Source organism: Podarcis cretensis, assembly GCF_951804945.1.
Source record: "Podarcis cretensis genome assembly, chromosome: 14".
In the NCBI taxonomy this organism is placed as follows: Eukaryota; Metazoa; Chordata; class Lepidosauria; order Squamata; family Lacertidae; genus Podarcis; species Podarcis cretensis.
This window is the reverse complement of record NC_137183.1, coordinates 18,164,890-18,187,506: the sequence shown is the minus strand read 5'-3', so window position 1 is coordinate 18,187,506 and position 22,617 is coordinate 18,164,890. Positions and strand designations below refer to the sequence as shown.

The 22,617-nt window shown below is 44.2% G+C and overlaps 1 protein-coding gene across 7 annotated transcripts in view; it reads left to right on the top strand.

Annotated features, from left to right (window-relative positions):
- The window catches only part of CEMIP (cell migration inducing hyaluronidase 1), a 169,699-nt gene that overhangs the window by 96,306 nt on the left and 50,776 nt on the right, over window positions 1-22,617 (top strand). For all 7 annotated transcript variants that reach the window (XR_013833212.1, XM_079954188.1, XM_079954187.1 and 4 more), the window contains exons 3-11: window positions 5,952-6,101; window positions 7,634-7,772; window positions 9,270-9,506; window positions 11,802-11,981; window positions 14,811-14,881; window positions 16,824-16,919; window positions 19,233-19,351; window positions 20,377-20,518; window positions 22,248-22,439. Coding sequence is in view for 6 of the 7 variants with exons in the window: in XM_079954188.1 (XP_079810314.1) it covers window positions 5,952-6,101; window positions 7,634-7,772; window positions 9,270-9,506; window positions 11,802-11,981; window positions 14,811-14,881; window positions 16,824-16,919; window positions 19,233-19,351; window positions 20,377-20,518; window positions 22,248-22,439 (1,326 nt within the window). In the remaining variant the exon portion in view is untranslated. The remainder of the gene's footprint in view (window positions 1-5,951; window positions 6,102-7,633; window positions 7,773-9,269; window positions 9,507-11,801; window positions 11,982-14,810; window positions 14,882-16,823; window positions 16,920-19,232; window positions 19,352-20,376; window positions 20,519-22,247; window positions 22,440-22,617) is intronic.

The window sequence follows — 22,617 nt, the reverse complement described above, 5'->3', positions numbered from 1 at the left end:
GGCAGAGAGCAGGCAGTCAGTTCTTTGATTTGCTTCCTAAGCCCTAACCACCCGCCATCTGTGTTAGGTGAAATTCTCTCATGCAGTTCTTGAATTATTTGCTTAAGCTGTCATTACTATAGGCTATTAAAACTGTCCCTTCTGCTCATACAGCTGTGCATCTCCTTCTAGGAGCCCGAACAGGTGTTCCCTGAAATATTTTTATAGCCCAATCAACAGAGCATCTAATCTTCCTTTCATTAGTTTGTTCCTTAATGATCCCTTTAGCTCAACATTCAGTTTCCAAGAGCAGCCAGGCAGATGCCAAAAAGGAAATTTAAAAGAGGACACGAGGGGGAGACCCAGCTCCTGAAGTTTTTGGCCCCCCTGGTATTCGGAGTTTGTCTAACACTGGGCATAGTACAGTGGTACCTCGGGATACAGACGCTTCAGGTTACAAACGCTTCAGGTTACAGACTCTGCTAACCCAGAAAAAGTACATCGGGTTAAGAACTTTGCTTCAGGATGAGAACAGAAATTATGTGGCAGTGGCACAGCGGCAGCGGGAGGCCCCATTAGCTAAAGTGGTACCTCAGGTTAAGAACAGTTTTAGGTTAAGAATGGGCCTCTGGAACGAATTAAGTTCTTAACCTGAGGTACCCCTGTATCTATAATTTAGGAAGCCAGGTGTGGAAGTGCGGGACACCCAAATATAATGCAGTGGTTTCAGAATACTCTAGGGTTCCTCAGGTTTGCAAAAGTATATCTTTTTTTCATTTTTAAAAAATATGAAAAAAATTATTCCACATATAACAACATCATACAGATAACCTAGCTTCTGGGTGAAGCTGGGATGTTGCATTGCATAGTATATATTTTTTGTAATGTGTTATATTGGTAGGAATCTGTGAACTCTCTGGACCTTTGAATGTTGAGGCTGTCAGTCGAAGGTAAGAAGGAAAACAAAGGGGGGATATTTGTGGTAACCTGGAGGGGAGGATTAGGGTGTGCGACAAATGAGATTTGTTTTATTCACTTATTTATATATTTCAGAGTTAAATCCTGCTCTTCTTTCCCAAAGGGAATCCAGGGCATCTTGCAATGATAAAATTACATAAAACAATTCAAAACAATATTGTAATATTTTGAATTCAGCGGTTAAAACCAGCATAATGAAATATATTAAAACTGACCTGCAGAATTGCGCAAGTGGAATGCTGATCAAAGCCAACCATTAATATTTTACAGGACAGAAATTAACACAATGAAAGTCGGTTTGGGTTTTGTTCTGCTATTTACTTACTATTTTTAAATTACTGGAAGTTAGAAACATTTCCGGATTTATTTTAAATCACTCAAAGATCTACTAAGAGATCCCGTGTCCATGCCTGTTCTATGGAACTCATAAGAATGTATGAACTCTGTCCTTTAGAGCTGGTCACTTGAGGCTAGAGAAGAGCGAAGGTGGATTCAGTCGAGAAACCACAGGCTAGGAGATTGACTGATCCCTTTCCAGGGTCTCTTTCAGCCCTGGACTTGTTTGTTTTTTTGGAATGTGACAGGAAACTCAGTGCAGATGGAGAGAGTTTGTTTAGAATTCTCAATTTATCTTTCCAATGGCACAAGAAAAGAAAAGAAAAACACACACAGCAGTATGACTCTTGTCAGTCAGAGAATTTCCTGAATAGTTGCAGTGGAAAGTATTTACAGGGCAAAAGAATGCAATGTGATCCTCCTTTCAGAGAGACTTGGCAGGGAGGAATTGGAGTTGGTTGTCAGGTTAATTTTAAAGGACACATCTGGGCCATATAATTAAAGCACCTCGATAACACTTTAAACAGTCATGGCATCCCCCACAAAGAATTCTGGGAACAGTAGTTTGTTAAGGGTGCTGTGAGTCGCCGGGAGACCCCTATTCCCCTCCCAGAGCTACAGTTCCCAGAGCTCCCTGGGAAAAGGGACTGATTAAGGCACTCTGGGCATCCATTGATTCCAGTAAGTCTACTCTGAGCATGTTGGGTGTGGATCTCTAATTCAGTTTGCGCATTTGAAAGCGCACTGGCTCCCAACCCCAGCTCACTGCCAATCCAAATAGTAAACTATCAGAACAATGTCGTCCTAAGCATGTTTAAGTAAAGGTAAAGGGACCCCTGACCATTAGGTCCAGTCGTGACCGACTCTGGGGTTGCGGTGCTCATCTAGCTTTATTGGCCGAGGGAGCCGGCGTACAGCTTCCGGGTCACGTGGCCAGCATGACTAAGCTGCTTCTGGCGAACCAGAGCAGCACACGGAAACGCCGTTTACCTTCCTGCTGGAGCGGTACCTATTTATCTACTTGCACTTTGACGTGCTTTTGAGCTGCTAGGTTGGCAGGAGCAGGGACCGAGCAATGGGAGCTCACCCCGTCATGGGGATTCGAACCGCCGACCTTCTGATCAGCAAGCCCTAGGCTCTGTGGTTTAACCCACAGCACCACCCTTTTACTTGAAAGTAATTCCCACTGTGCTCAGCAGAGCTGATTCCCAGCAAAGTGTACAGAGAATTGTAGACTGAACGTGTGTTGAGTTGCAACCGGATCTTCTTTAAGTGGAGTATGACATGCACTGAGGGTCCTTATACAGTACAGTGGTACCACAGGTTAAGAACTTAATTCGTTCTGGAGGTCCATTCTTAACCTGAAACTGTTCTTAACCTGAAGCACCACTTTAGCTAATGGGGCCTCCCACTGCTGCCCCGCACCACCGCTGCGCTATTTCTGTTCTCATCCTGAAGCAAAGTTCTTAACCCGAGGTACAATTTCTGGGTTAGTGGAGTCTGTAACCTGAAGCGTCTATAACCTGAAGAGTCTGTAACCCGAGGTACCACTGTACTTGTACTTCAAAGACCATACTCATAAAAATAGGACAAAGCCATTTCCCGTCCCCGGGGAGATGATGTTGTGGGCTGGGAGCAAGCCCTCCCCACGCAGATGGAGCAGGATAGCCCCTGCGCCATTGGTTGGTCCTAAGCTGTGTCAACCCAGGGCTGTCCAATCCGGACGGTCCAGGGGCATGGTGCGGGCTATTTAAACTGCCCACGGCCAAGGGCAAGTTCCTTTTCTCCCTGCTTGGACAGTTCTCTCCCCCCCCCCTTAGGTTAGGCTCTTTATCTCCTGACCTTGCTATGGACTTCGGTTAGTCGCCTGTTTTTTAACAGGGGCCTGGTAGGAATTTTTTCCGCTTGGCAAATTGGTATCGGCCATTTGGTTTTTCGCAATTCGTCACAACTTTGTAAGGTTTGGCAGTTAGGCATTGCAGTATTAGGTTGAAGGTGAGGGGAGGTAGTGGCCAATATCTACCCCTCCTATTTCAAGGGTATTCCGTTAAAGGAATCCAGGGGGCGTGGTCTCTGTCCGAAGCCCCAGACGGGGGGCTAGGGCCATGGCACGACCCCTAGCGGTGACCCTGGGGGAGTTCCTAGTTGATGTACATCAGCAGGGCTCCCCCTTCTGGTGGTTAACCCTTCCAAGACTCCTGCAGACGGGCAGGAGTCAAATATAGCCGTGTGGTTTCCAATGCCTAAGCCAATACCACTCACATTCTGTAAGTTGTGGCCTTTTTCGTCTATTAACCTAAAATACTGTTTCATGTGTCTTTATTCCACTTCCTGGGAGGGTTTGGGACCTTGCCACGCAATGTTGATTAATTCTATGGAGCGCCCAGTTATGGATCATTTTGACTATTAAGTCTTTTCCAAATATGTCCCAATTAGTTCTAAGTCATTGAGAAAGGTCTTCAAAGAAATATTCCTTGGGAAGTGTGCCCAAATAAATCCCCCCTGTTCAGCTTACTTACTGATCAGCTAAAATAATTCTTACCAGCTCCTGATGAACAATTAGAATTTTTTGGACCTATTCTCCAAAGAAAATTGCTTTGAGAACACTTTACCAAGGACTTGGGACTAATTGGGAAATATTTGAAAAAGGCTTGGCAGTTGAAACAGATCCATAACTGCTTGTTCCTTAGTATTATGTTCATTGTTCTATTTTCATGTGTTAGTTCTTCCAAGTACATTGCAAGTATATTTATATATTGGTAGGTTTTACTGCTTGCTTCTTTAAGTACAGCCAGTTCCACTGCGAGATTAAATATGCTTAAGCATTCTTGGTTTTTATTTAAAGAGAACGATTACAGCCCACTTAATAAAACGTCTGCTTCAGAAGCCAATAGGAAAGAGGTTAAATTGTAAAGTTTAGGGTGCATAGCAGACAAAGAATAAACTTCAGGGTTTCTGTGTGTGTACATGTGTAGCCTGTGATGCTGCTTTGTCATTGGTATAGACAGTACTGAGTTAGATGGACTAATGTTCTTCCACCTGGGGTTCACAGAAGTGGACTACAACTCCCATCATCCTTCACCATTGCGCTAAGCTGGCTATGGATGATGGGGGACCCCAGGTTGAAGAACACTGGCCTACAGGCTTCCTTCTCCCTGCCCTACCTAGAGATGCTGAGGACTGGACTTGGGTCTTTCTGCATGCACAGCAGGTGTTCTACCATGGAGCAATGGTCCTTCCCCAAAGAGAAAGAGGTGGCAGAAGTGGGGTGGTGGAACCGGGAGTGTGAGAATAGGGTTATAAAATATTGCACAAAGTGGTGTCGATGTTCAGCTGTAAAAATGTTGAATGGTATGTGGTTAGAGTGTTGGACTAGAGAACAGTGGCAAGGACTATGTGGAACTGGCAAAATTGACACATAAACTATGTGACAAGGACAACTGTGACTTTAAAGAAGAATGGGAACCTTTTACAAAATACTTAAAGAAACAACAAAATGAATTGGACTCCTTGGCAGGTTTTGAATAAACATACACAAATTTATTTGTTAACATAATAGATGGATAATTTAGAGATTTTTTTACATTTTTTTAATATGCAGAGAACAATATGTGATGATAAATCAGAGAGAGGAGCTGAGGGAAGTTGTAGGGTGGAAGGGGCATGCGGGAGGGGGAGGGGGAAATGGGGGGAAAGTATAATGGTTGAAATAATTTGTTATGTGAAAATAATAAAAAAAAAATTAAAAAAGAGTGTTGGACTAGGCCCTGAGTGGTTTAGGGTTCAAATCCCCAATCAGCCACGAAGCTCACTGGGTGACCTCTGGCCAGTTACCGTCTCTCATTCTAACCTAATGGGCTGGGCTGTTGTTAGGATAAAATGAAGATGGGGTAATAATAAATCATAATAATAATTTTTTATTTATACCCTGCCCTCCCCGGCCAAGACCGGGCTCAGGGCGGCTAACACTGAATATAAATACAGTAAAAGCATTTATAAAACAACAACAGTTGATTAAAATATAAGTTAGAATACAGCTTAAAATGCAGCCTCATTTTAGTGGTAGCCTATAGATCAAAGGGGAGAAAACGTCAAATATTCACCGGGGCCAACAATCCATGCTGGTCCTACATGGGCCAGCAAAAAGAGCAGAGGGAAAATTTAATATACAAATCCCATATAAGGGGTTCCATCAAAAAAATAAATGAGAGGGGGGTTAGACTGAGTCCAGCCCAAAGGCCAGGCAGAACAGCTCCATCTTGCAGGCCCTGCAGAAAGATGTCAAATCCGGCAGGGCCCTGATCTCCTGCGGTAGGGCATTCCACTAGACCGGGGCCAGAGCTGAAAAGGCCCTGGCCCTGGTTGAGGCCAATCTAACCTCTTTGGGGCTCAGGACTTCCAAAGTGTTGTTATTTATGGACCTTAAGGTGCTCCACAGGGCATTCCAGGAGAGGTGGTCCCGTAGGTATGAGGGTCCTAGGTATGAGGGTTGAGCCACATATGGCACCTTGATCTCCTTGGAGGAAATGTGGGGTGAAAGAACAATAATACCGTGATGAACCAGGCCTTTTGCCTGCCAAATGTGGTGTCATTTTACCCATTGGCCTAGTGACAGACAAATTCATGTCATTCACCATTTCCTTTGCTTGTCCCTGCAGGAGCGGCCTCATCCTGTCCTGACCTGGATCCAGAGCTGGAACTCTGGAACCCTGGGCATGACGAAGATAACCAGGTGAACATCAGCGAAGGCCGGAAGCTCCTCTTATCATCTTCTGCCACAGTCCATTCCATCAACATCACAAATGGAGGTAAGCTTAGCTTGACAAAAACAAAGTTAATAGTTGGGTAAATTGGCTGTGGCCTTGGAGGGAAGCCTATGCAAAAAAATAAAATAAATTTTCGAAGCAGCTTACACACACTCAGGATTGAATGCTTCACCTCTACACACACATACATGAAAATAAATCCACTTAATAGGCAGCGTATCCAGGAGAAACCCAGCTTTGGGATGTTGCGGTGCATGAGATTTGATTGGCTATGTTGTGTGCATCTGAACTTGTTTTGCTTTTCTGGCTGGGGAAATTGCAAAGGCGACCCAACATGTTTGATCACTGCTGCTTGGTGACTTCCTCTTTCGACGCCCTGCTAATTATGCACTGTGCATGTAATTACAAGATGGGGCAGAGGCACAAACTGCTATAAAAAGGCACCCTGGTGCTGTCAGCCGTGGCTGGTAGCGTCGACCAATGCTATCCATGTGAGCTTTTTGCTTCGCAAGTGCTTCTCTGCTTGTCGAACAACATGGCTCACGTTGCATCAGTCGATTTGCATGGAGGAGGACTTGGAGAGGATTAGTACTGCCCTGGACGCACTCTGGCATGCTGCCTTTCAAACTCTGATTCAAAGGTCTTACTCGCAATGTTGAAATAGACTCTTATTCTGTCCTTGAGACTGACCAATGCTTCTTTGCCTTTGTTGAGCAGGGCCAGCATTAAGAAGCAAGGCCAGGGATATTCGTATTCTGTGCCAACAGCTTAAAGCAGAATTGAGCACTTTGAAACTCTCAGCTTTCAGAGGATTTATTTATTTTTAAACAGGTTTCTTGTCTTTATGGCAAAGTGTGAGGCTATTTGCCTCCTGAAATTGCAAGAGGTTGGTTTGGCGAGTGGGAGGTACTGAGTAATACTTCCTATGATGTGATGGTAGATTTCTCCTCCCTGTGACTATCGGAAGCAAAATAACATATCTATATAATTTAATATTTGTTGGTGTCAGAATTCAGGTTTTCTTAGTGCAAAACAGACACTGAATCAGGGCTATAAGATATCTGGAGGGCTGGAGTTTGCCTATGCCTGCTATAAGCCATGGGCTGAAGAAGAAAACAACCCTGATGTTCCCAAGGTGCAAATATTGAGGCTCGAAAGCAGATTGCATAGATGTATTCACAGGGGGGAAAGGTGTTAATCCACCTCAGGCAGCAAAATGGTTGGGGCCGGCCCTGACAGTGCCACATTCACATGTGAAACGTGTTTTCTAACCTGTACTGAAAGTTTGAGATACACAGAGCCTTCCTTTGTCCGTGGAAATCTTTGTCTGACTCAATATAAGGCAGCTTCCAATGTACCTACAGCAGATTTTTTTAAAAATCAAAAAATCAGAAAGGCCCCAATATGGGGTTTTTCACAGTTAAAGCAATAAAGACATGTTTACGCTGTGCCTTATTAAAAGTGGCAAAATTAGGAAACCCAAACTCAGGTAGTAAATAAAAGGATACTCTGAATTCTGGTTGATTTAAATCTTACCACACCATCAAAGCAAAACTCTTTTTTTCCCCCTTCAGGAAAGCTAGTGATTAAAGACAACACAGGCCCTATTGTTTTGCGCACTCGACATATTTTGATCGAAAATGATGGAGAGCTTCATGTCGGGAGTGAGAGCTGTCCTTTCCGGAGCAACCTGACAATCATCTTGTATGGGCGGTATGTAATTAGACAGACTTCATCCCATAATTTTGAAGATTAGGCTTCCTAGGCCCCTTAAACACACACACACACACACACACACACACACACACACACTGGTCCAAGCTCCCTCATGAGCTCTTGGCAGCAGTGGTGTAGCGTGGGTTGTCAGCACCCAGGGCAAGGCAAGTAATTTGCGCCCCCTAACCCGTGGAGCCAGGTAGGGGCAGAGAGCTGCGAGTGCGAGCACGCCCCCCCCAGATGTTGCGCCCGGTGCGGCCGGCCCCCCCTGCACCCCCCACACTACGCCACTGCTTGGCAGGAGAGTTGCTATGGTGGTGTTGGCATAAAGACAATGGCTCTGAGGCGCTAATCTCCCGAGAGGTATCTGGGAGTATCGTAGCAGGACAAAGACCACACCCAAAATCTAACAGGTTTATAAACACATTGTGAACCACAGACCATTTATCCCAAGTACAGAAAGCACAGGAAGGATTATCTGTGGGTTATCGTAAAAATTAAACCACATCCAGGACAATGATAAAAGCATAAGGTTGCATCTACTAGCAGTCATACTAAGAGTAGACCCACTTGAATGACTAGGCCTAATTAACTTGGGTCTATAGCTTGGGTCTATTAATTTCAGTCGGGATGCAGGTGGCGCTGTGGGTTAAACCACAGAGCCTAGGACTTGCCGATCAGAAGGTCGGTGGTTTGAATCCCCACGACGGGGTGAGCTCCCGTTGTTCGGTCCTTGCTCCTGCCAACCTAGCAGTTCGAAAGCACATCAAAGTGCAAGTAGATAAATAGGTACTGCTCCGGCAGGAAGGTAAACGGTGTTTCCGTGTGCTGCTCTGGTTCACCAGAAGCGGCTTAGTCATACTGGCCACATGACCTGGAAGCTGTCTGCGGACAAATGCCAGCTCCCTTGGCCAGTAAAATGAGATGAGCACCACAACCCCAGAGTCGGTCATGACTGGACCTAATGGTCAGGGGTCCCTTTACCTTTACCTATTAATTTCAGGACTTTATTGGATGCCACCTGTACATTTCAAACAATGCATATTATCATGATGGTGTGATTTTTGGATACCGTTTCAGATGCAAACAAATACTAATTCAGAGTAGCCAAGGAACAGCAGCAAATGCTTAATTGTTTAATTTAGTATTATCATTATTCTGTTACTGTCTAGGAGAGCGGCTTATGGGGTTTTCTGCCTCTGGTGCCAAAATAACTTGGCCCACCTTGTGTACAATGCGCTCCAGCTAGGAGGAAGGCTCAATGTGCTGATCTGCCACAGGCAGCAAAATGTTCAGAGACGGCCCTTACAATTCCACATTCACCTGTGATGTCTTATTTCTTTCAAGGAACCAATACTTAAAGCATGTCACTTTTCAGAAGATCTAAGCAAAATATGAGTACTACCAAGATCTAGCTAGATGGTTATAAATTCTGTAGACCTTCACATTTGTATTTATGTACTCAAATGATCTAGTTTTTCTTTAACCCCGTAGTGCTGATGATGGCAGCCAACCAGACAGTTACTTTGGAAAGAAGTATATTGGGGTGATCGATGGTGGGACTCTTGAGGTCCATGGTGAGAAGAAACTATCGTGGACTTTCCTAAACAAGACCCTGAACCCAGGTGGCATGCAAGAAGGAGGCTACTACTTTGAACGAAGCTGGGGACATCGTGGTGTTATTGTCCATGTCATTGACCCGAACACAGGGACAGTTGTCCATTCTGATCGGTAAGTCAATCTCTTAATTCCAATTCTACTCCGTTTCTCTTTCTTACAGTCTTAAGTGCAATTCTCCACATTTCCACATCAATCTGATTTTTTTTAAGTCCTCATGAAACCCACCAGAATTTTAATGTGATTTCCCCCCGAACATACACATTTGTTTACGCAGTTTTTGCAAACGATTTCCCCAAACACAATATATTTCTGTTATTATGTTATTTTCACAAACAGATGCACTTTGATACAGCCTTTACTCTAGTGTGTGCATTTTCATACACAATGCTTGGCCAGAGAACTGGATTGCAAAATTCAGAGAAGTGTGAATTTTGAAGGATGGCTGTGATTTAGTCTACACAGGGTCCCTTCAAACTCTTATGATTCTATAATTATATATCACAAAACATACTGTTTCATAAAGTGCAATTTGGGCATTTGAATGTGAACCAACTTGAATTTCTCTCCACCCCACGTTAACTGTGAATATTTTAATCAGCATAGACGAATTTTACCAAGTGCTACTTTATCTTTTCTTTGTGCTCTTTGTAGCTGAACCTACTGGGATCTGTACCTGTATAGAGTACAGCTTTAGCTGACATAGGTCCTTAATATATGCGTGCTCAAAAAATCCCCCTCCCATGCACTTCTTTTTCCAATTGCCACACTAGCAGCATCTAAGGAGAATGCTAGTAATGGGACTCTCTAGGAATTCTCTGAGTTGATTTATTGGATACTTTACTGCACGTACATGAAACAGATGTATACCCAGATGGGCTGATAAGGGCCTATTCTGCCGTGGCTCCTTCTCTCAGGAATTCACTCATCTTCTGGAGGTCAGACGTGAGTCAGCCAAGCATGCCGCCCCCCTTGGGGAATGAAGACTTTTCCTGGAGGAATGATTGCTTTAATGTACTGCTGCTTGCTTAGGCTGCTGACTTCAGAGCCGTGATATTGCTTCTTTCTGTGCTTCTACCTGGGCAGTAGAAACATCAGGTGGTTCATAGCTCCAAAACGAAGGAATGAGCAACCTACATACAAGTCACATTTTTAGACTGTGTGGACAAGCCCTGTGTATTGCTAATGAGCTTTTGTGTACTGCATTAATGATTCTGCTTGGAGACACATTGGCAAGCCCTGTAAAGCATTGGGTCCCTCCAAACTAAGAGGGGCTTTTGGAGGGTATGTTCCGCAACGTGTCACTGACGTAGTAATAGGGCCTGGGTGGTGGATTTATACTGGCTCATACACACATAATTCCGCTTCATTAGTTGTTCTGTGATGCTTCCATGGGGTTGTTGCATTATTGCTGTCTGAAGGGGCACTCTTGCTCTACAGCATAACAAGAGCTCGACAAAAAAAGAAACTAGAACATTTGTAGTGTAAATAGTTACAGGATTTCAGCAGGAAGTTGCAGGGTATGCACTGACTGGAAATGAAGTATGTATTGGTGGCAAGGAAAAAAATACCACCAAAGTGGCACTGTGGTCTAAACCACTGAGCCTCTTGGGCTTGCCGATCAGAAGGTTGGCGGTTCAAATCCCTGCGATGGGGTGAGCTCCCGTTGCTCGGTCCCAGCTCCTGCCAACCTAGCAGTTCGAAAGCACGCCAAAAAAAGTGCAAGTAGATAAATAGGCAGGAAGGTAAATGGCGTTTCTGTGCGCTGCTCTGGTTTTGGTGTTCCGTTGCGCCAGAAGCGGCTGAGTCATGCTGGCCACATGATCCGGAAAAACTGTCTGAGGACAAACGCCGGCTCCCTTGGCCTGTAAAACGAGATGAGTGCCACAACCCCAGAGTCATCTGCGACTGGACTTAACTGTCAGGGGTCCTTTCCTTTCTCCCCCTTTGGTGAGTGAACCCCAGCAGAGATTTAAAGTCACAAAATATGAAGCAAACTAAAGCATGGAAGTATTAGACCTTTAAGATATGCCCTAGTGAAGTCCAGAATTACCCTTTCCCCCCAGCATAGGAAAATACCACATGTTTAATAAGCTAAAAATGTTTTACTTACAAACTCTCCAGAGGTCAAATTCATGTGCTTTTCCACCCAGCATTAAGTGAAGGTCGCACAGGCAGTAAAACTTGGCTTAGTTACAACAGTGAAAGTTCCCAAGCTGTTGGTATAGGAACACAAGAATGGCTTCTCAGGTAGACTGAGTAAGATAAGGTGAGCTAAGCCTGGCAGGACAGCTTACTTTATGGTCTTAAACCTTTCATTTTGTCTTCTTCTTATTTGTTTCCAGCAATATCTATAGATGGATCTATGGTGGCAAACTGCTGTTAATGTGCTCCTGCCTGTTTCTTTAGGTTTGACACCTACAAACTCAAAGGTGAAAGCATCAGACTCGTCCGGTATTTGAATGCAGTTCACAACGGCATGATCCTGGCAGTTGCGGTCAATGATGAAGGATCCAAAAATTTGGATGATTCAGCCAGGAAAGCAATGACCAGACTGGGCAGCAAGCATTTCCTCCACCTTGGTTTTAGGTAGGAGTCTGGCCTGCCAATGTTACCAACACAGAGGCCCTATTGTATCCTGCCTGTACCTAAAATAATTCTGAGTCCCCCCCCCCATCCCCAATAGCAAAAACATCTCACATAGTGATTTTCCCCTCTTCTTGCCACTTGGAGTGTTCAGAAGTTAAGTAGATAGTTTGAAAGAGATTCAGTAGCTCAGCTGGGCATGTTTCAGTATGAGACTTGAGAACTTATTGCCCAACTTGGTGGAAAAGCCATAGTGACAGAGCACTTACTTTGCATGCAAACAGTTTCAGGTTAAATGGCTTGGCATCTCTGGGTTCCTCTGAAAGCTTGGAGCTGCTGACAGGTCAAAGTAGGGATTTTCCAGATGATCTGTTTGTTGAGTCTTCAACCTGATTTGCTTGCACAAAGCTGACATGGAGGTTAGACTACGGACTCAGCTAGATTGGTAAAGAAAAAGTGTTTTATAGGTGTTGTATATGCGATATACAACACTTTGACACCAGATGGCGCTGTGGAGTCCCGTCTTTTCCTACCGGATTTCCCTGTATGAGTTTACAGCGCATTGAACTGAATCGCTTCTTTGACGTGTCTAGATCCAGCCTATATCCACTCTTTACTGAGCATTCATCCTGATTTCTTTGCCGCATTCTTCTAACCATGAATCATTTGCTCATCCCACGTTTTTGCAATGCATTTCTTTGTCACTTTTGTAACTGCAAAAAGTCAGTTTCTTTTCTGGATTTGCTGCACCAGCGTGACACGGCACTTTATTCTGCTTTATTTGCATACACCTAAATTTCCAAGTATGCACTTGGATCGCTTCCACCGAATACTAAGAGCCTGGAGGTGCCCATATGCAATACAGAGCTAGATAGATCAGGGGTCTGACTGTATCAGGCCGGCACCGATTCACCCCCTGTGCTCCACCCAGCTGCTCTTCTCCAAAAAAGACCGAGCTGCAGGGAGTCTAGTCACATCAGCCAAGAAACCCTCTTGATACCCACAGGCCTGGACATCTCAGATGGTTCTTCCTCTCAGGCTTGCCTGCTGCTCTTGGCAAGTAGGGCTGCAAACTTACCTGCGAGTTAGCAATACTGTGCACTATAGGGCTTACTTCCAAGTAAACATGCATAGACTTGCACTGCAAGAGACCGTGCCCTGTATTAACTATATGGGCCATATTTTTGCCTGTCTTCTTTTGTGTGTGTGTTTGTTTTTCTCTCTCTTTCTCCATTCTGATTTAATCAAATGGATCTCATTTGATGTGTTCAGGTTCCAACAGAGAACCGTCTACAAAAAACAACAGTTTTTAAAAGAAAATCTCCTGGCATTTTAAGCAATTGACATGCCCTTTCTCCCACCAGCCCACCCCGCTCATTTGGAGGGAGATCATAGCTTTCCAAATGCCTTTGCCATGTGGTATGAAGCAAACATTTCCAGTAGTTGCACCTGGCTTCCTGTCAGATCTGTCTCAAGAACTTCATATTTGCAGCTTCCATTGGGTTTGCTGCACAGGGTTGCAAGGAGCGATGCTTAGAGACAGTGATGGCTGGGGCCCATTGGAGCCAGTAGGGTGGAAAGCAGGGAGGCCAACAGTAGGTGGCACCAGAGCTAGTGACAGGCAGAGACCACTGATTCTAGTGTCCTTCCTGCTGAGTTCTGCAAGGGGGGAAGCTGAGACTAAGGAGGAGGATGGCAACAGCTTTATGCTACCCCCTGGATTGTTCGTTCCAACACAGAGAAATCTCCAGTGCACAAACTCTAGTTCACAAGTGAATGTTTGTCCAATATGTCTTCTGGGACCCTGAAAGTATCCTAGACGACCTATAGACTTCAAGACTTTGTACATCTGCAATGTGGCGTTTCTATATATATAAAAAAAGAGTGAAACTGGTTGATCAAGTGATCTGCTTATAGCCCATTCCCAAGCACGAATTGCCAAGATTATTCAGTCCTTGTTTGTGCCTGTTCTATGCAATCCGTACTCTTCTGCTAATGTTCTTAGCGGTCTCCAAAGCTGTGCCCAAGAATGCCAGCAGCCATGAAAAAGCACGTATTGCTCACCTGGAGTTGATTAGAACATGTAAACCTAATTCCTAAATCATATATATATATATATATATATATATATATATGTTTTATTAGTTTTCCAATAATAACCAAATTATGACAATAACAATTAATTTCTAATTCCTAAATCTCCAGCATTTTCAAGAGAACTGGCAAGCATAGATTCATCTGAGGCCCTTTAAAACAACAGCAGATTGCCAGCTAATCAATAAAATGCGATGCATTGAGCATTCCCACTAATACCCTTTTTGTATGTCGTTGCATCTTTTGCCAAATCTAGATTCTTTTAAAGGCCATAGAGTGGAGGCCAACTATTTTTCGTTTCTTAGACATTCATTTCTGCAGAACTCTGTCACATAACGAGTTCTTTATGGGTCTGACCCTCAAACAACTTTCTCTGGAGGATCATCAGTGAGCTTTTAACAAGCTTCCCCTCCCAAGTTTGAATGTTTCGTAGTTTTCAGACTGCCCAGGTTTATGTTTGTCTGGCATTTGCAAGGTTAGATTCTCAGTTAAAAGCGGGAACTATGTTACGAGCTGAAGGAAATAAGGGGCATTTGAACAAGGAAAGGGATTCCTTGTCAGTCTCTTTTCTTCTTAGTTGGAAAAAAACGAGGTAGAAAAAGGCATTATATAACTTGACAGATTTCATAAATCAGGTTGCCTGGGCAGCTTTGAAATGAAGTATTCTAATAGACTGCAAACTTCTTTATGCTGTACATAAATAACTATGAAATATGTTTTTTCTTTTGATTTTTCTAGGCATCCTTGGAGCTTTATTACAGTAAAGGGGAACCCTTCCTCTTCTGTTGAAGACCACATAGAGTACCAAGGTAATTAAAAGTAAATAGCTCCTTGAAACTGCAGGTTGAAATTAGTCTCTCTCTTTTGGAATAAATTTTATTAGGGTTTATAGAGAATAATACAAAACTTGATGTCAATTTTTTTTTCTTCCTTTTTGTCCAAATTAAGACTTTGATATAAATACAATAAAAACATAAAGGGTGTAGGGAGAGAAAGGATTAAAGAAAGAGAGAGAGAGAGAAATAAAGAAAAAGAAATAAAAAGAGGTTTAAAGGAGGAGAGAGAAAATCAGATGGTAAGAAACTTCCGATTCTTTGTCCACTACATATAAACAGTATTCACTTCATCCACTCCAATATTACACACAGCAAAGCTACTTTCTAGAAACAAACATTATCTCCAATCCTCAATTGCAAATGTCATTATTTCATTTTCTTTTTCACACGAAAAGTCTATGAGAGGTTCCCACAAATTAGTCATTCTGACCAGAATGGTTTCCACAGTACATGCATTGACCTGGGGCAAATATAATCTGAAACCATGGTTTGTGCAAATCGTAATTAAGAACCCACACCATGGGGCTGATCCAGGCTTCCACTTTCCCCTGGGGGGGGGGAGAGATCTTTACCACTGTATCAGAGCAAATGTCAATCGGATTTTCCACAGATCAATGTCTGCTCTGATTCAGTGCTAACGAGAGGGTGTTCCAGGGGAAAGTGGGAGGATGAACAAAAAGCTGCTCCAGTCTCTGCAGGGACAAGCAGAGGTGTGTGGACAAGTCAATCATTTGAGCTTCCAGACAACAGAGCAGGCAACTCAAGGTTCAGAGCTGCTTGCCTGCTTTCGGATCCTATCTCCTCAGGACTAAGCTTCATCAGTTTACTTCTGTTGCTCATAGTGCAATAGTTCTTGAGGCAGAACAGGGGCCCTTTCATTTGAAAGCCTGTTAATTCAGATGTGGCAACAGCTCCAGTTTGCAGACCAGGCTCAAACTGTGGTTTTAGTTTGTCAGCCCTAAATAAACCACAGCTTGTGGGCAGGTTTGGGTTCAGACATAAAAACAAAACCACAGTTCAGCTAAACAAACCTTGTTTTTGTGGCACACCTGAACCCAGATGTTGTCCTCCCTTTTGCACTCCCAACTTCATAGCTAGTAGGAAGTTCCAGGTTTTACGGAGCCCATTTCCTTGCAGGGAGAGTGCACCATGACTTTCCTTTGGAACAGGTGTGGGAGTACAAAATATACAAGCCGTGGATGGGAGGACAGGCAGGCGTGCAAGGAGGGCAATGAAGGAAGAGCTGTTTCCCAAACACAAACAGCACACATGAATGCAGACACAAAGGCGTTTCCCAAAGTTCTTCCTCCTTCCTGGTTACCTTTAAAAAACAAACAAAACAAAAGCCAACCTGTCAAATTGTTTCTCTCCCAGAACCTGCAAGAAACTAGTAGTGGGAAACTGCTCATCCTTTTAGATGTTTCTAAAGGCCGCATTTCGAGTGGTTGGAAAATGCAGTTTTCCCTTCAGGACCTCTTGAGGCAAAGACGCCTGGATTTCTTGCAAAAGCTAAATGAATGTGTTATCTAAGAAAGATGAATTGGAATGGAACTTTCCATGTGCCCTTACTGCTGTATTGTTAAGACATTCTTGCAGAAGGACGTCAAGGGGGACTTATTCTGGAGCTAGAATATGATGATGAGTGGTGGTGGGGGGGGGAAGAATCTCTAATTCTCCACCCTGACTATTTGTGCTGATTTTGCAGACTCTCCCTTTCAGCAGGGGAGCAAACACCCCATAATGGACGGGAGGAATAAGGCCAAGATCTAGCACTTGTGTTTGAAATGTTTCAGGTACTTACCAAACCAGTCCTAAATCCCAAGAGGAGCAGGAATGTTGAAGTGTCGACAGCTTCTCCGTACTCATCCAGAAGGGCTGGGGCTGCTAGTAACTTCTTGTACTTTGCCTTTTGCAGGACACCGAGGCTCAGCCATTGCCAAGGTCTTCAAACTCTTCCAAGCAGACAACGGAGAGCATTTCAATGTGTCTTCAACCAGTGAGTGGGTTCAAGGTGAGGCCTCACCCCCACCCCTGCCACCATCACTATTTTTCACTAGCCTGAAGCATGGGGAGATCCACAACGCACATTTAGGGCACATTCAACACACTTTTAAAGTACATAAAAAGGTAAAGGTAAAGGGACCCCTGACCATTAGGTCCAGTCGTCACCGACTCTGGGGTTGCAGCACTCATCTTGCTTTATTGGCTAAGGGAGCTGGCGTACAGCTTCCGGGTCATGTGGCCAGCAAGACTAAGCCACTTCTGGCAAACCAGAGCAGTGCATGGAAACGTCGTTTACCTTCCCACCGGAGCGGTACATATTTATCTGCTTGCACCTTTTTTTGGCGTGCTTTCGAACTGCTAAGTTGGCAGGAGCAGGGACCGAGCAACGGGAGCTGACCCCGTCGCGGGGATTCGAACCGCCGAACTTCTGATTGGCAAGTCCTAGGCTCTGTGGTTTAACCCAAAGCGCCACCTGCGTCCCTTAGCTTCCCCCAAAGAGTCCTACAATCTACAGCACCCAGCATGCTCAGCAAACTGCAATTCCCAGGATTCTTTGAGGGAAGTAATGTGGATTGAATGTGCTATAACTGTATGGTTATAGGATCAGCCTGTGCAGGCAGCTAAATAGAGCAGTTCGAAGTCCTCTCCATTGTTGCATAAATCATTCCTTCAGAGCCAGGGGTGGGTCACCTTTCTGGGCATGAGGGCCACCTTCCCCTGGTTGGCAGTATGTGGGACCAAAGTAAATAAAAATAAAAATGGGTGGGGCTAATGTAAAAAGTGGCGGGACGCGGGTGGCACTGTGGGTAAAACCTCAGTGCCTAGGACTTACCGATCGTATGCTCGGCGGTTCGAATCCCCGCGGCGGGGTGAGCTCCCGTCTTTCGGTCCCAGCTTCTGCCCACCTAGCAGTTCAAAAGCACCCCTAAGTGCAAGTAGATAAACAGGTACCGCTTTATAGCGGGAAGGTAAACGGCGTTTCCGTGTGCTGCGCTGGTGCTGGCTCGCCAGAGCAGCTTCATCACGCTGGCCACGTGACCCGGAAGTGTCTCCGGACAGCTCTGGCTCCCGGCCTCTAGAGTGAGATGAGCGCACAACCCTAGAGTCGGACACGACTGGCCCGTACGGGCAGGGGTACCTTTACCTTTACCTTTAATGTAAAAAGTGGGTGGGCAATCCTCTCCCTCTTTCCCCATTCATCAGTTCATTCTCTCTCTCCTCTAGGCTTTCATTGCAGCAGGGCAGCAAAATGGCCTCTGAATAACTATGAATTAACTATGGCCACATTCACATCATACATCTAAAGTGCTGTGATCCCGCTTTAAACAGTCCTGGTTTTCCCTCAAGTATTCTGGGAGCTGTAGTTTGCTAAGGGCGTTGAGAAGTGTTATCAGACCCCTATTTCCCTCACTGAGGTATATAATTCTCCAGAGTTCCCTTTGAAGAGGAATTGATCGTTAAACCACTCTGAGAATTGGTGCTCTGGGAGGGCAATAGGGGTTTCCCAACAACTCCTAAGCACCCTTAGCAAACTACAGTTCCCATAACTCTTTAGGGGAAGCATTGAGTGTTTAAAGTGGCATCAATTGCATGGTGTGTACAGTGGTACCTTGGGTTACATACGCTTCAGGTTACATACGCTTCAGGTTACAGACTCCGCTAACCCAGAAATAGTGCTTCAGGTTAAGAACTTTGCTTCAAGATAAGAACAGAAATCGTGCTCTGGCGGCGCGGCGGCAGCAGGAGGCCCCATTAGCTAAAGTGGTGCTTCAGGTTAAGAACAGTTTCAGGTTAAGAACAGACCTCCGCAACAAATTAAGTACTTAACCCGAGGTACCACTGTATATGGCTTGTGTCAGATTAAAAATGTGACTATTTTAAGAGTTTGCAGTAGCGTAGGCGGCTATCAGCCCCTATAGCTGCATCATTTCCCTTGCTCCAGGTTTCTGCAGAGCACTTTTAGTGCAGTATTGGAATGCCGTTGACTTAAAGTTACTTAACCTTAGCGCAACTGGGTCAGCTATTAAGCTTATACTGTGTTTGTGTTGTGAATCCATGCAACTTTTAATAATAGGACTATCTTCCCCCTACACACACACAGCTTGACGCACTTCACAGCATCCCCAAATAGCAGCTGACAGACCCACGACCAGAGCCAGGGAGTGGGCAGTTGTGGAAGAGACTTGCTAACGGTGCTTGGCACCAACATCAGTGGAACACATTTTTGTCGCATTGGTTAAGGTTGTTCTGTTCAAAATGACCTTCCTTCATGTTGACTGCTTTTCCTTCTCTCTCTGCCCCCCTTCCAATCCTGCCCCAGATGTGGAATGGACAGAATGGTTTGACAAGCCTGAAAAAGCAAAATCCAAAGATGGAGAGCGGCTTTCAGATTTTCGGGCTGCTCACCCTGAAGTTTGTGATCACCCCATTAACATCCAGGTAGGACAGCTAAGGGGACAGACCTCTCCCTGCTATTACATCCCTCTTCCCCCTTCCAGTTGTCAGCCAACCATTTCAACCATTTTATATGGAGTTTAAAGCTGTAAAATGAAAACGGTTTATTAGACCACATAGCTTTTGGGTGGCCTCTTGTTTTCTAACTACTCTATATAGATGGGTGTGATAGAGATGCTTGCCAGAGAGGCGCTTTGAAAGCCAGCTGGGAGCTAGGGCCTGTTTCTCATTCAAGGACTGAAGCCACAGCCTCAATATACATTTAAAGCAGTATCCTATCACTGTAGTCAAGGCTTCCCCCAAAGAATCCTGGGAAGTGTAGTTTGACGAGGGTGCTGAGAGCTGTTAGGAGACTCTGTTGCCCCCCTCACAGAGCTTCAGGAACTGAATTTTTAAAGCACTGTGAGAACTGTGGGTCTGCAAGGGAAATAGAGGGTCTCCCAGCAATTCTTGGCACCCGTAACAAACGACACTTCCCAGGATTCTCTGGCTGTTATGCTATTTTCCCGGTCTGGTTAAGATGTTGTTCTGGAAAAAGCAACTCTTTCACAGACCAAATACCTTGTAAACAAGCAGCAGCATGAAATAAAACAATTGCTAGTGGAGGTGAGCTGCCAAAATAAGAGAGAGCCTTGATACCTTTCTCTGTGGCACAAACAATTTTTTTAAAAAAACATTATTATGCAGCAGCTTGTAGTTTGAGTCAACATCTCCTCCACTGTTGGAGACAATATGCCTCTTGAGTACCAGTCACTGGAAATCACAGGTGCAGAGAGTGTTTTTGAATTTGAATCCTGTTTGTGGGTTGGCTACTGTGAAAGCAGGACTAGATGGGACTAGATGGGTTTTTGGCCTGATCCAGCAGGTTCCTGGTTTTGGTGTACAGTTTTATGTGAAAGCAAAACACCTGTCTCTCCCCCCCCCCCATTGCACAGGTGGTGAGCACACAACTTTTATTTTATTTTTCACGCTCGATTACTACTCATCTTGCATTTCCGTTCCCCTTCCAGGCAGTCACACTCGATGGAGTGAACCTGACAACTGAGGTTCACTACAAAAGTGGCCGTGATTATAGGTTTTTCTGCCGTGGCCCAGGACAGACTCCCGGAGGCTGCCGTAACTACAGAGTGCGCTTCTTATGTGGCAAGCCTGGTATGTGACTAATTTTAAAAGCTTGAGCAAAAGTTGCTTCTACTGACCTACTTATTGTAAAGGAAGTAGCATTTTACCTCAGAACTATAAATACCTCGGTAATGGAGGCTTTCCATGAGTCTGAAACACCTTCTAATTCTGTAGTGTGTTTCTCATCCAAACACTTTCCATTTCTGCTTACTGGCTTCCCATTCTCCCAACCAAGTTTCTAGCCCTCATGCACCAACTTAGACTGTGGCCAAGAGATTGATACTGAAACATTGGAAAAATGAAAGTATGATACCTTTCAATCAATGGACTGATGATATGGCATCACTCAAAATTCATGAACGGGCTGCTTACAGGCACAGACTCTGTATGGATAAATACGTTAACATTTGGAATGAGTTTATACAAAATGTAGTAGGCTATTAACATTTACATAAGCACTAGGGCAATAACACTATACCAATTTATATAAGAAAGTATGGGAATATCATATATTGCTTTCCCCCCTCCATATTCTTGCTTTCATACGTATCTTTGCAGTTGTTGTTTTTCTCCCTTTCACTTTTCCTTCTTTCTTTTCTGTATCACTTTATTTCTTTTTACTGAAATCACTTTAATAAAATATAATTTTTTTAAAAAAAAAACTTATCCTGACACACATCTCCCAGCAGTCAATCACAAAGCATCTGTCATACCTTGGTTCTCAAACTTAATTCGTTCCGGGAGTCCATTTGACTCTTGAAACTGTTCGAAAACCAAGGCACAACTTCCGATTGGCTGTAGGAGCTTCTTGCACTCAATTGGAAGCCATGGAAGCCGCATTGGACGTTCGGCTTCCAAAAAACGTTCGCAAACAATAACACTTACTTCCTAGTTTGTGGCGTTCAGGAGCCAAAACGTACGAGTACCAAGGTGTTCGAGAACCAAGGTATGACTGTAATCTTAAAGGTCTCTAAAAGGATATGGGAAATCACAATAGTGTGGCCTACGTAGAATGCTAGTCAAGAAAGGCCTTTGGTCTCACCCGACCATTTCTTTTCATTATACATGCTCAACAATTCCAAGAGCGGCACACTGACATCACCAACACCCAGCTAAAACTCCACTGAAGTGTTTTCCAAGGTGCTCAATATCTCTTCCCTCCATCAAATATAAGTGGGAGGATTAATTCTTGTGCTGAATTCCATCAACACTGGAGAAGCGACAATTATTTCAGAAAGCAGTCATTTTATTTTGCAGCCGTTCATTTTCAGCAAGCCAGTGATTCCATGCAGTTCTTTTGACCTTCATTTTTCAAAAGTCAAAAAAAGATGGCTGTTTTGTTGATTAGCATGAGGAAACCATTGTATCATGCTGTAGACAGCTACTGCAGCATCTTTAAATGACAGCTCTGAGCAACCGTAAATGCTGGGTCTGAGAGGGTGTGGTGCCGTAGGCCCACAAAGAGCTGCGTTTAAATTTAGTGAAGGGGTTAGTGGGAAAACACACTTGCCAGTAAATAATGAATGGAGCCTATTTTGTTTCGCTTGTTAAGTTTTGCACATTAAAAAAGAACCTGGCAGCATGGTTGGAGGAGTTGTCTTGTATTTCCTTGGGGCCAGTCAACCACTTACTTTCGTTGGTGTGAAACATGTCCTATAAGATTAAGTGAACAATTTGTGAAGTATTTTAAATATTCTGTCTCTCCAACCCCCCTCCCCATTTATTTATTTTGTGTGTGTGTCCTGTATTCGTTTTCCAGTGAGACCCAAGCTTACAGTCATGGTTGACACCAATGTAAACAGCACCATCTTGAGATTGGCTGATAATGTGCAGTCATGGAAGGCTGGAGATAAGATAGTTGTGGCCAGTACAGATTATTCCATGTATCAAGCCGAAGAATTCCAGATCTTGCCCTGCAGAGCCTGTGGACCCCATGAAGTCAAAGTGGCGGGTAGGTCATCATATTGGAATTCATGATTTTGATGTCTGCACATTTTGTGTCTCTGGCCGCTTCCCGGTAAGTGTTCACCCTTATTTATTTGCAGGGAGATTAGATGAGGTTTTCCATTTCCTGAGCATTCATTCTGATGTGTTTGTGGGGAGGTTAGATGATACTGCATCAAGCAGTT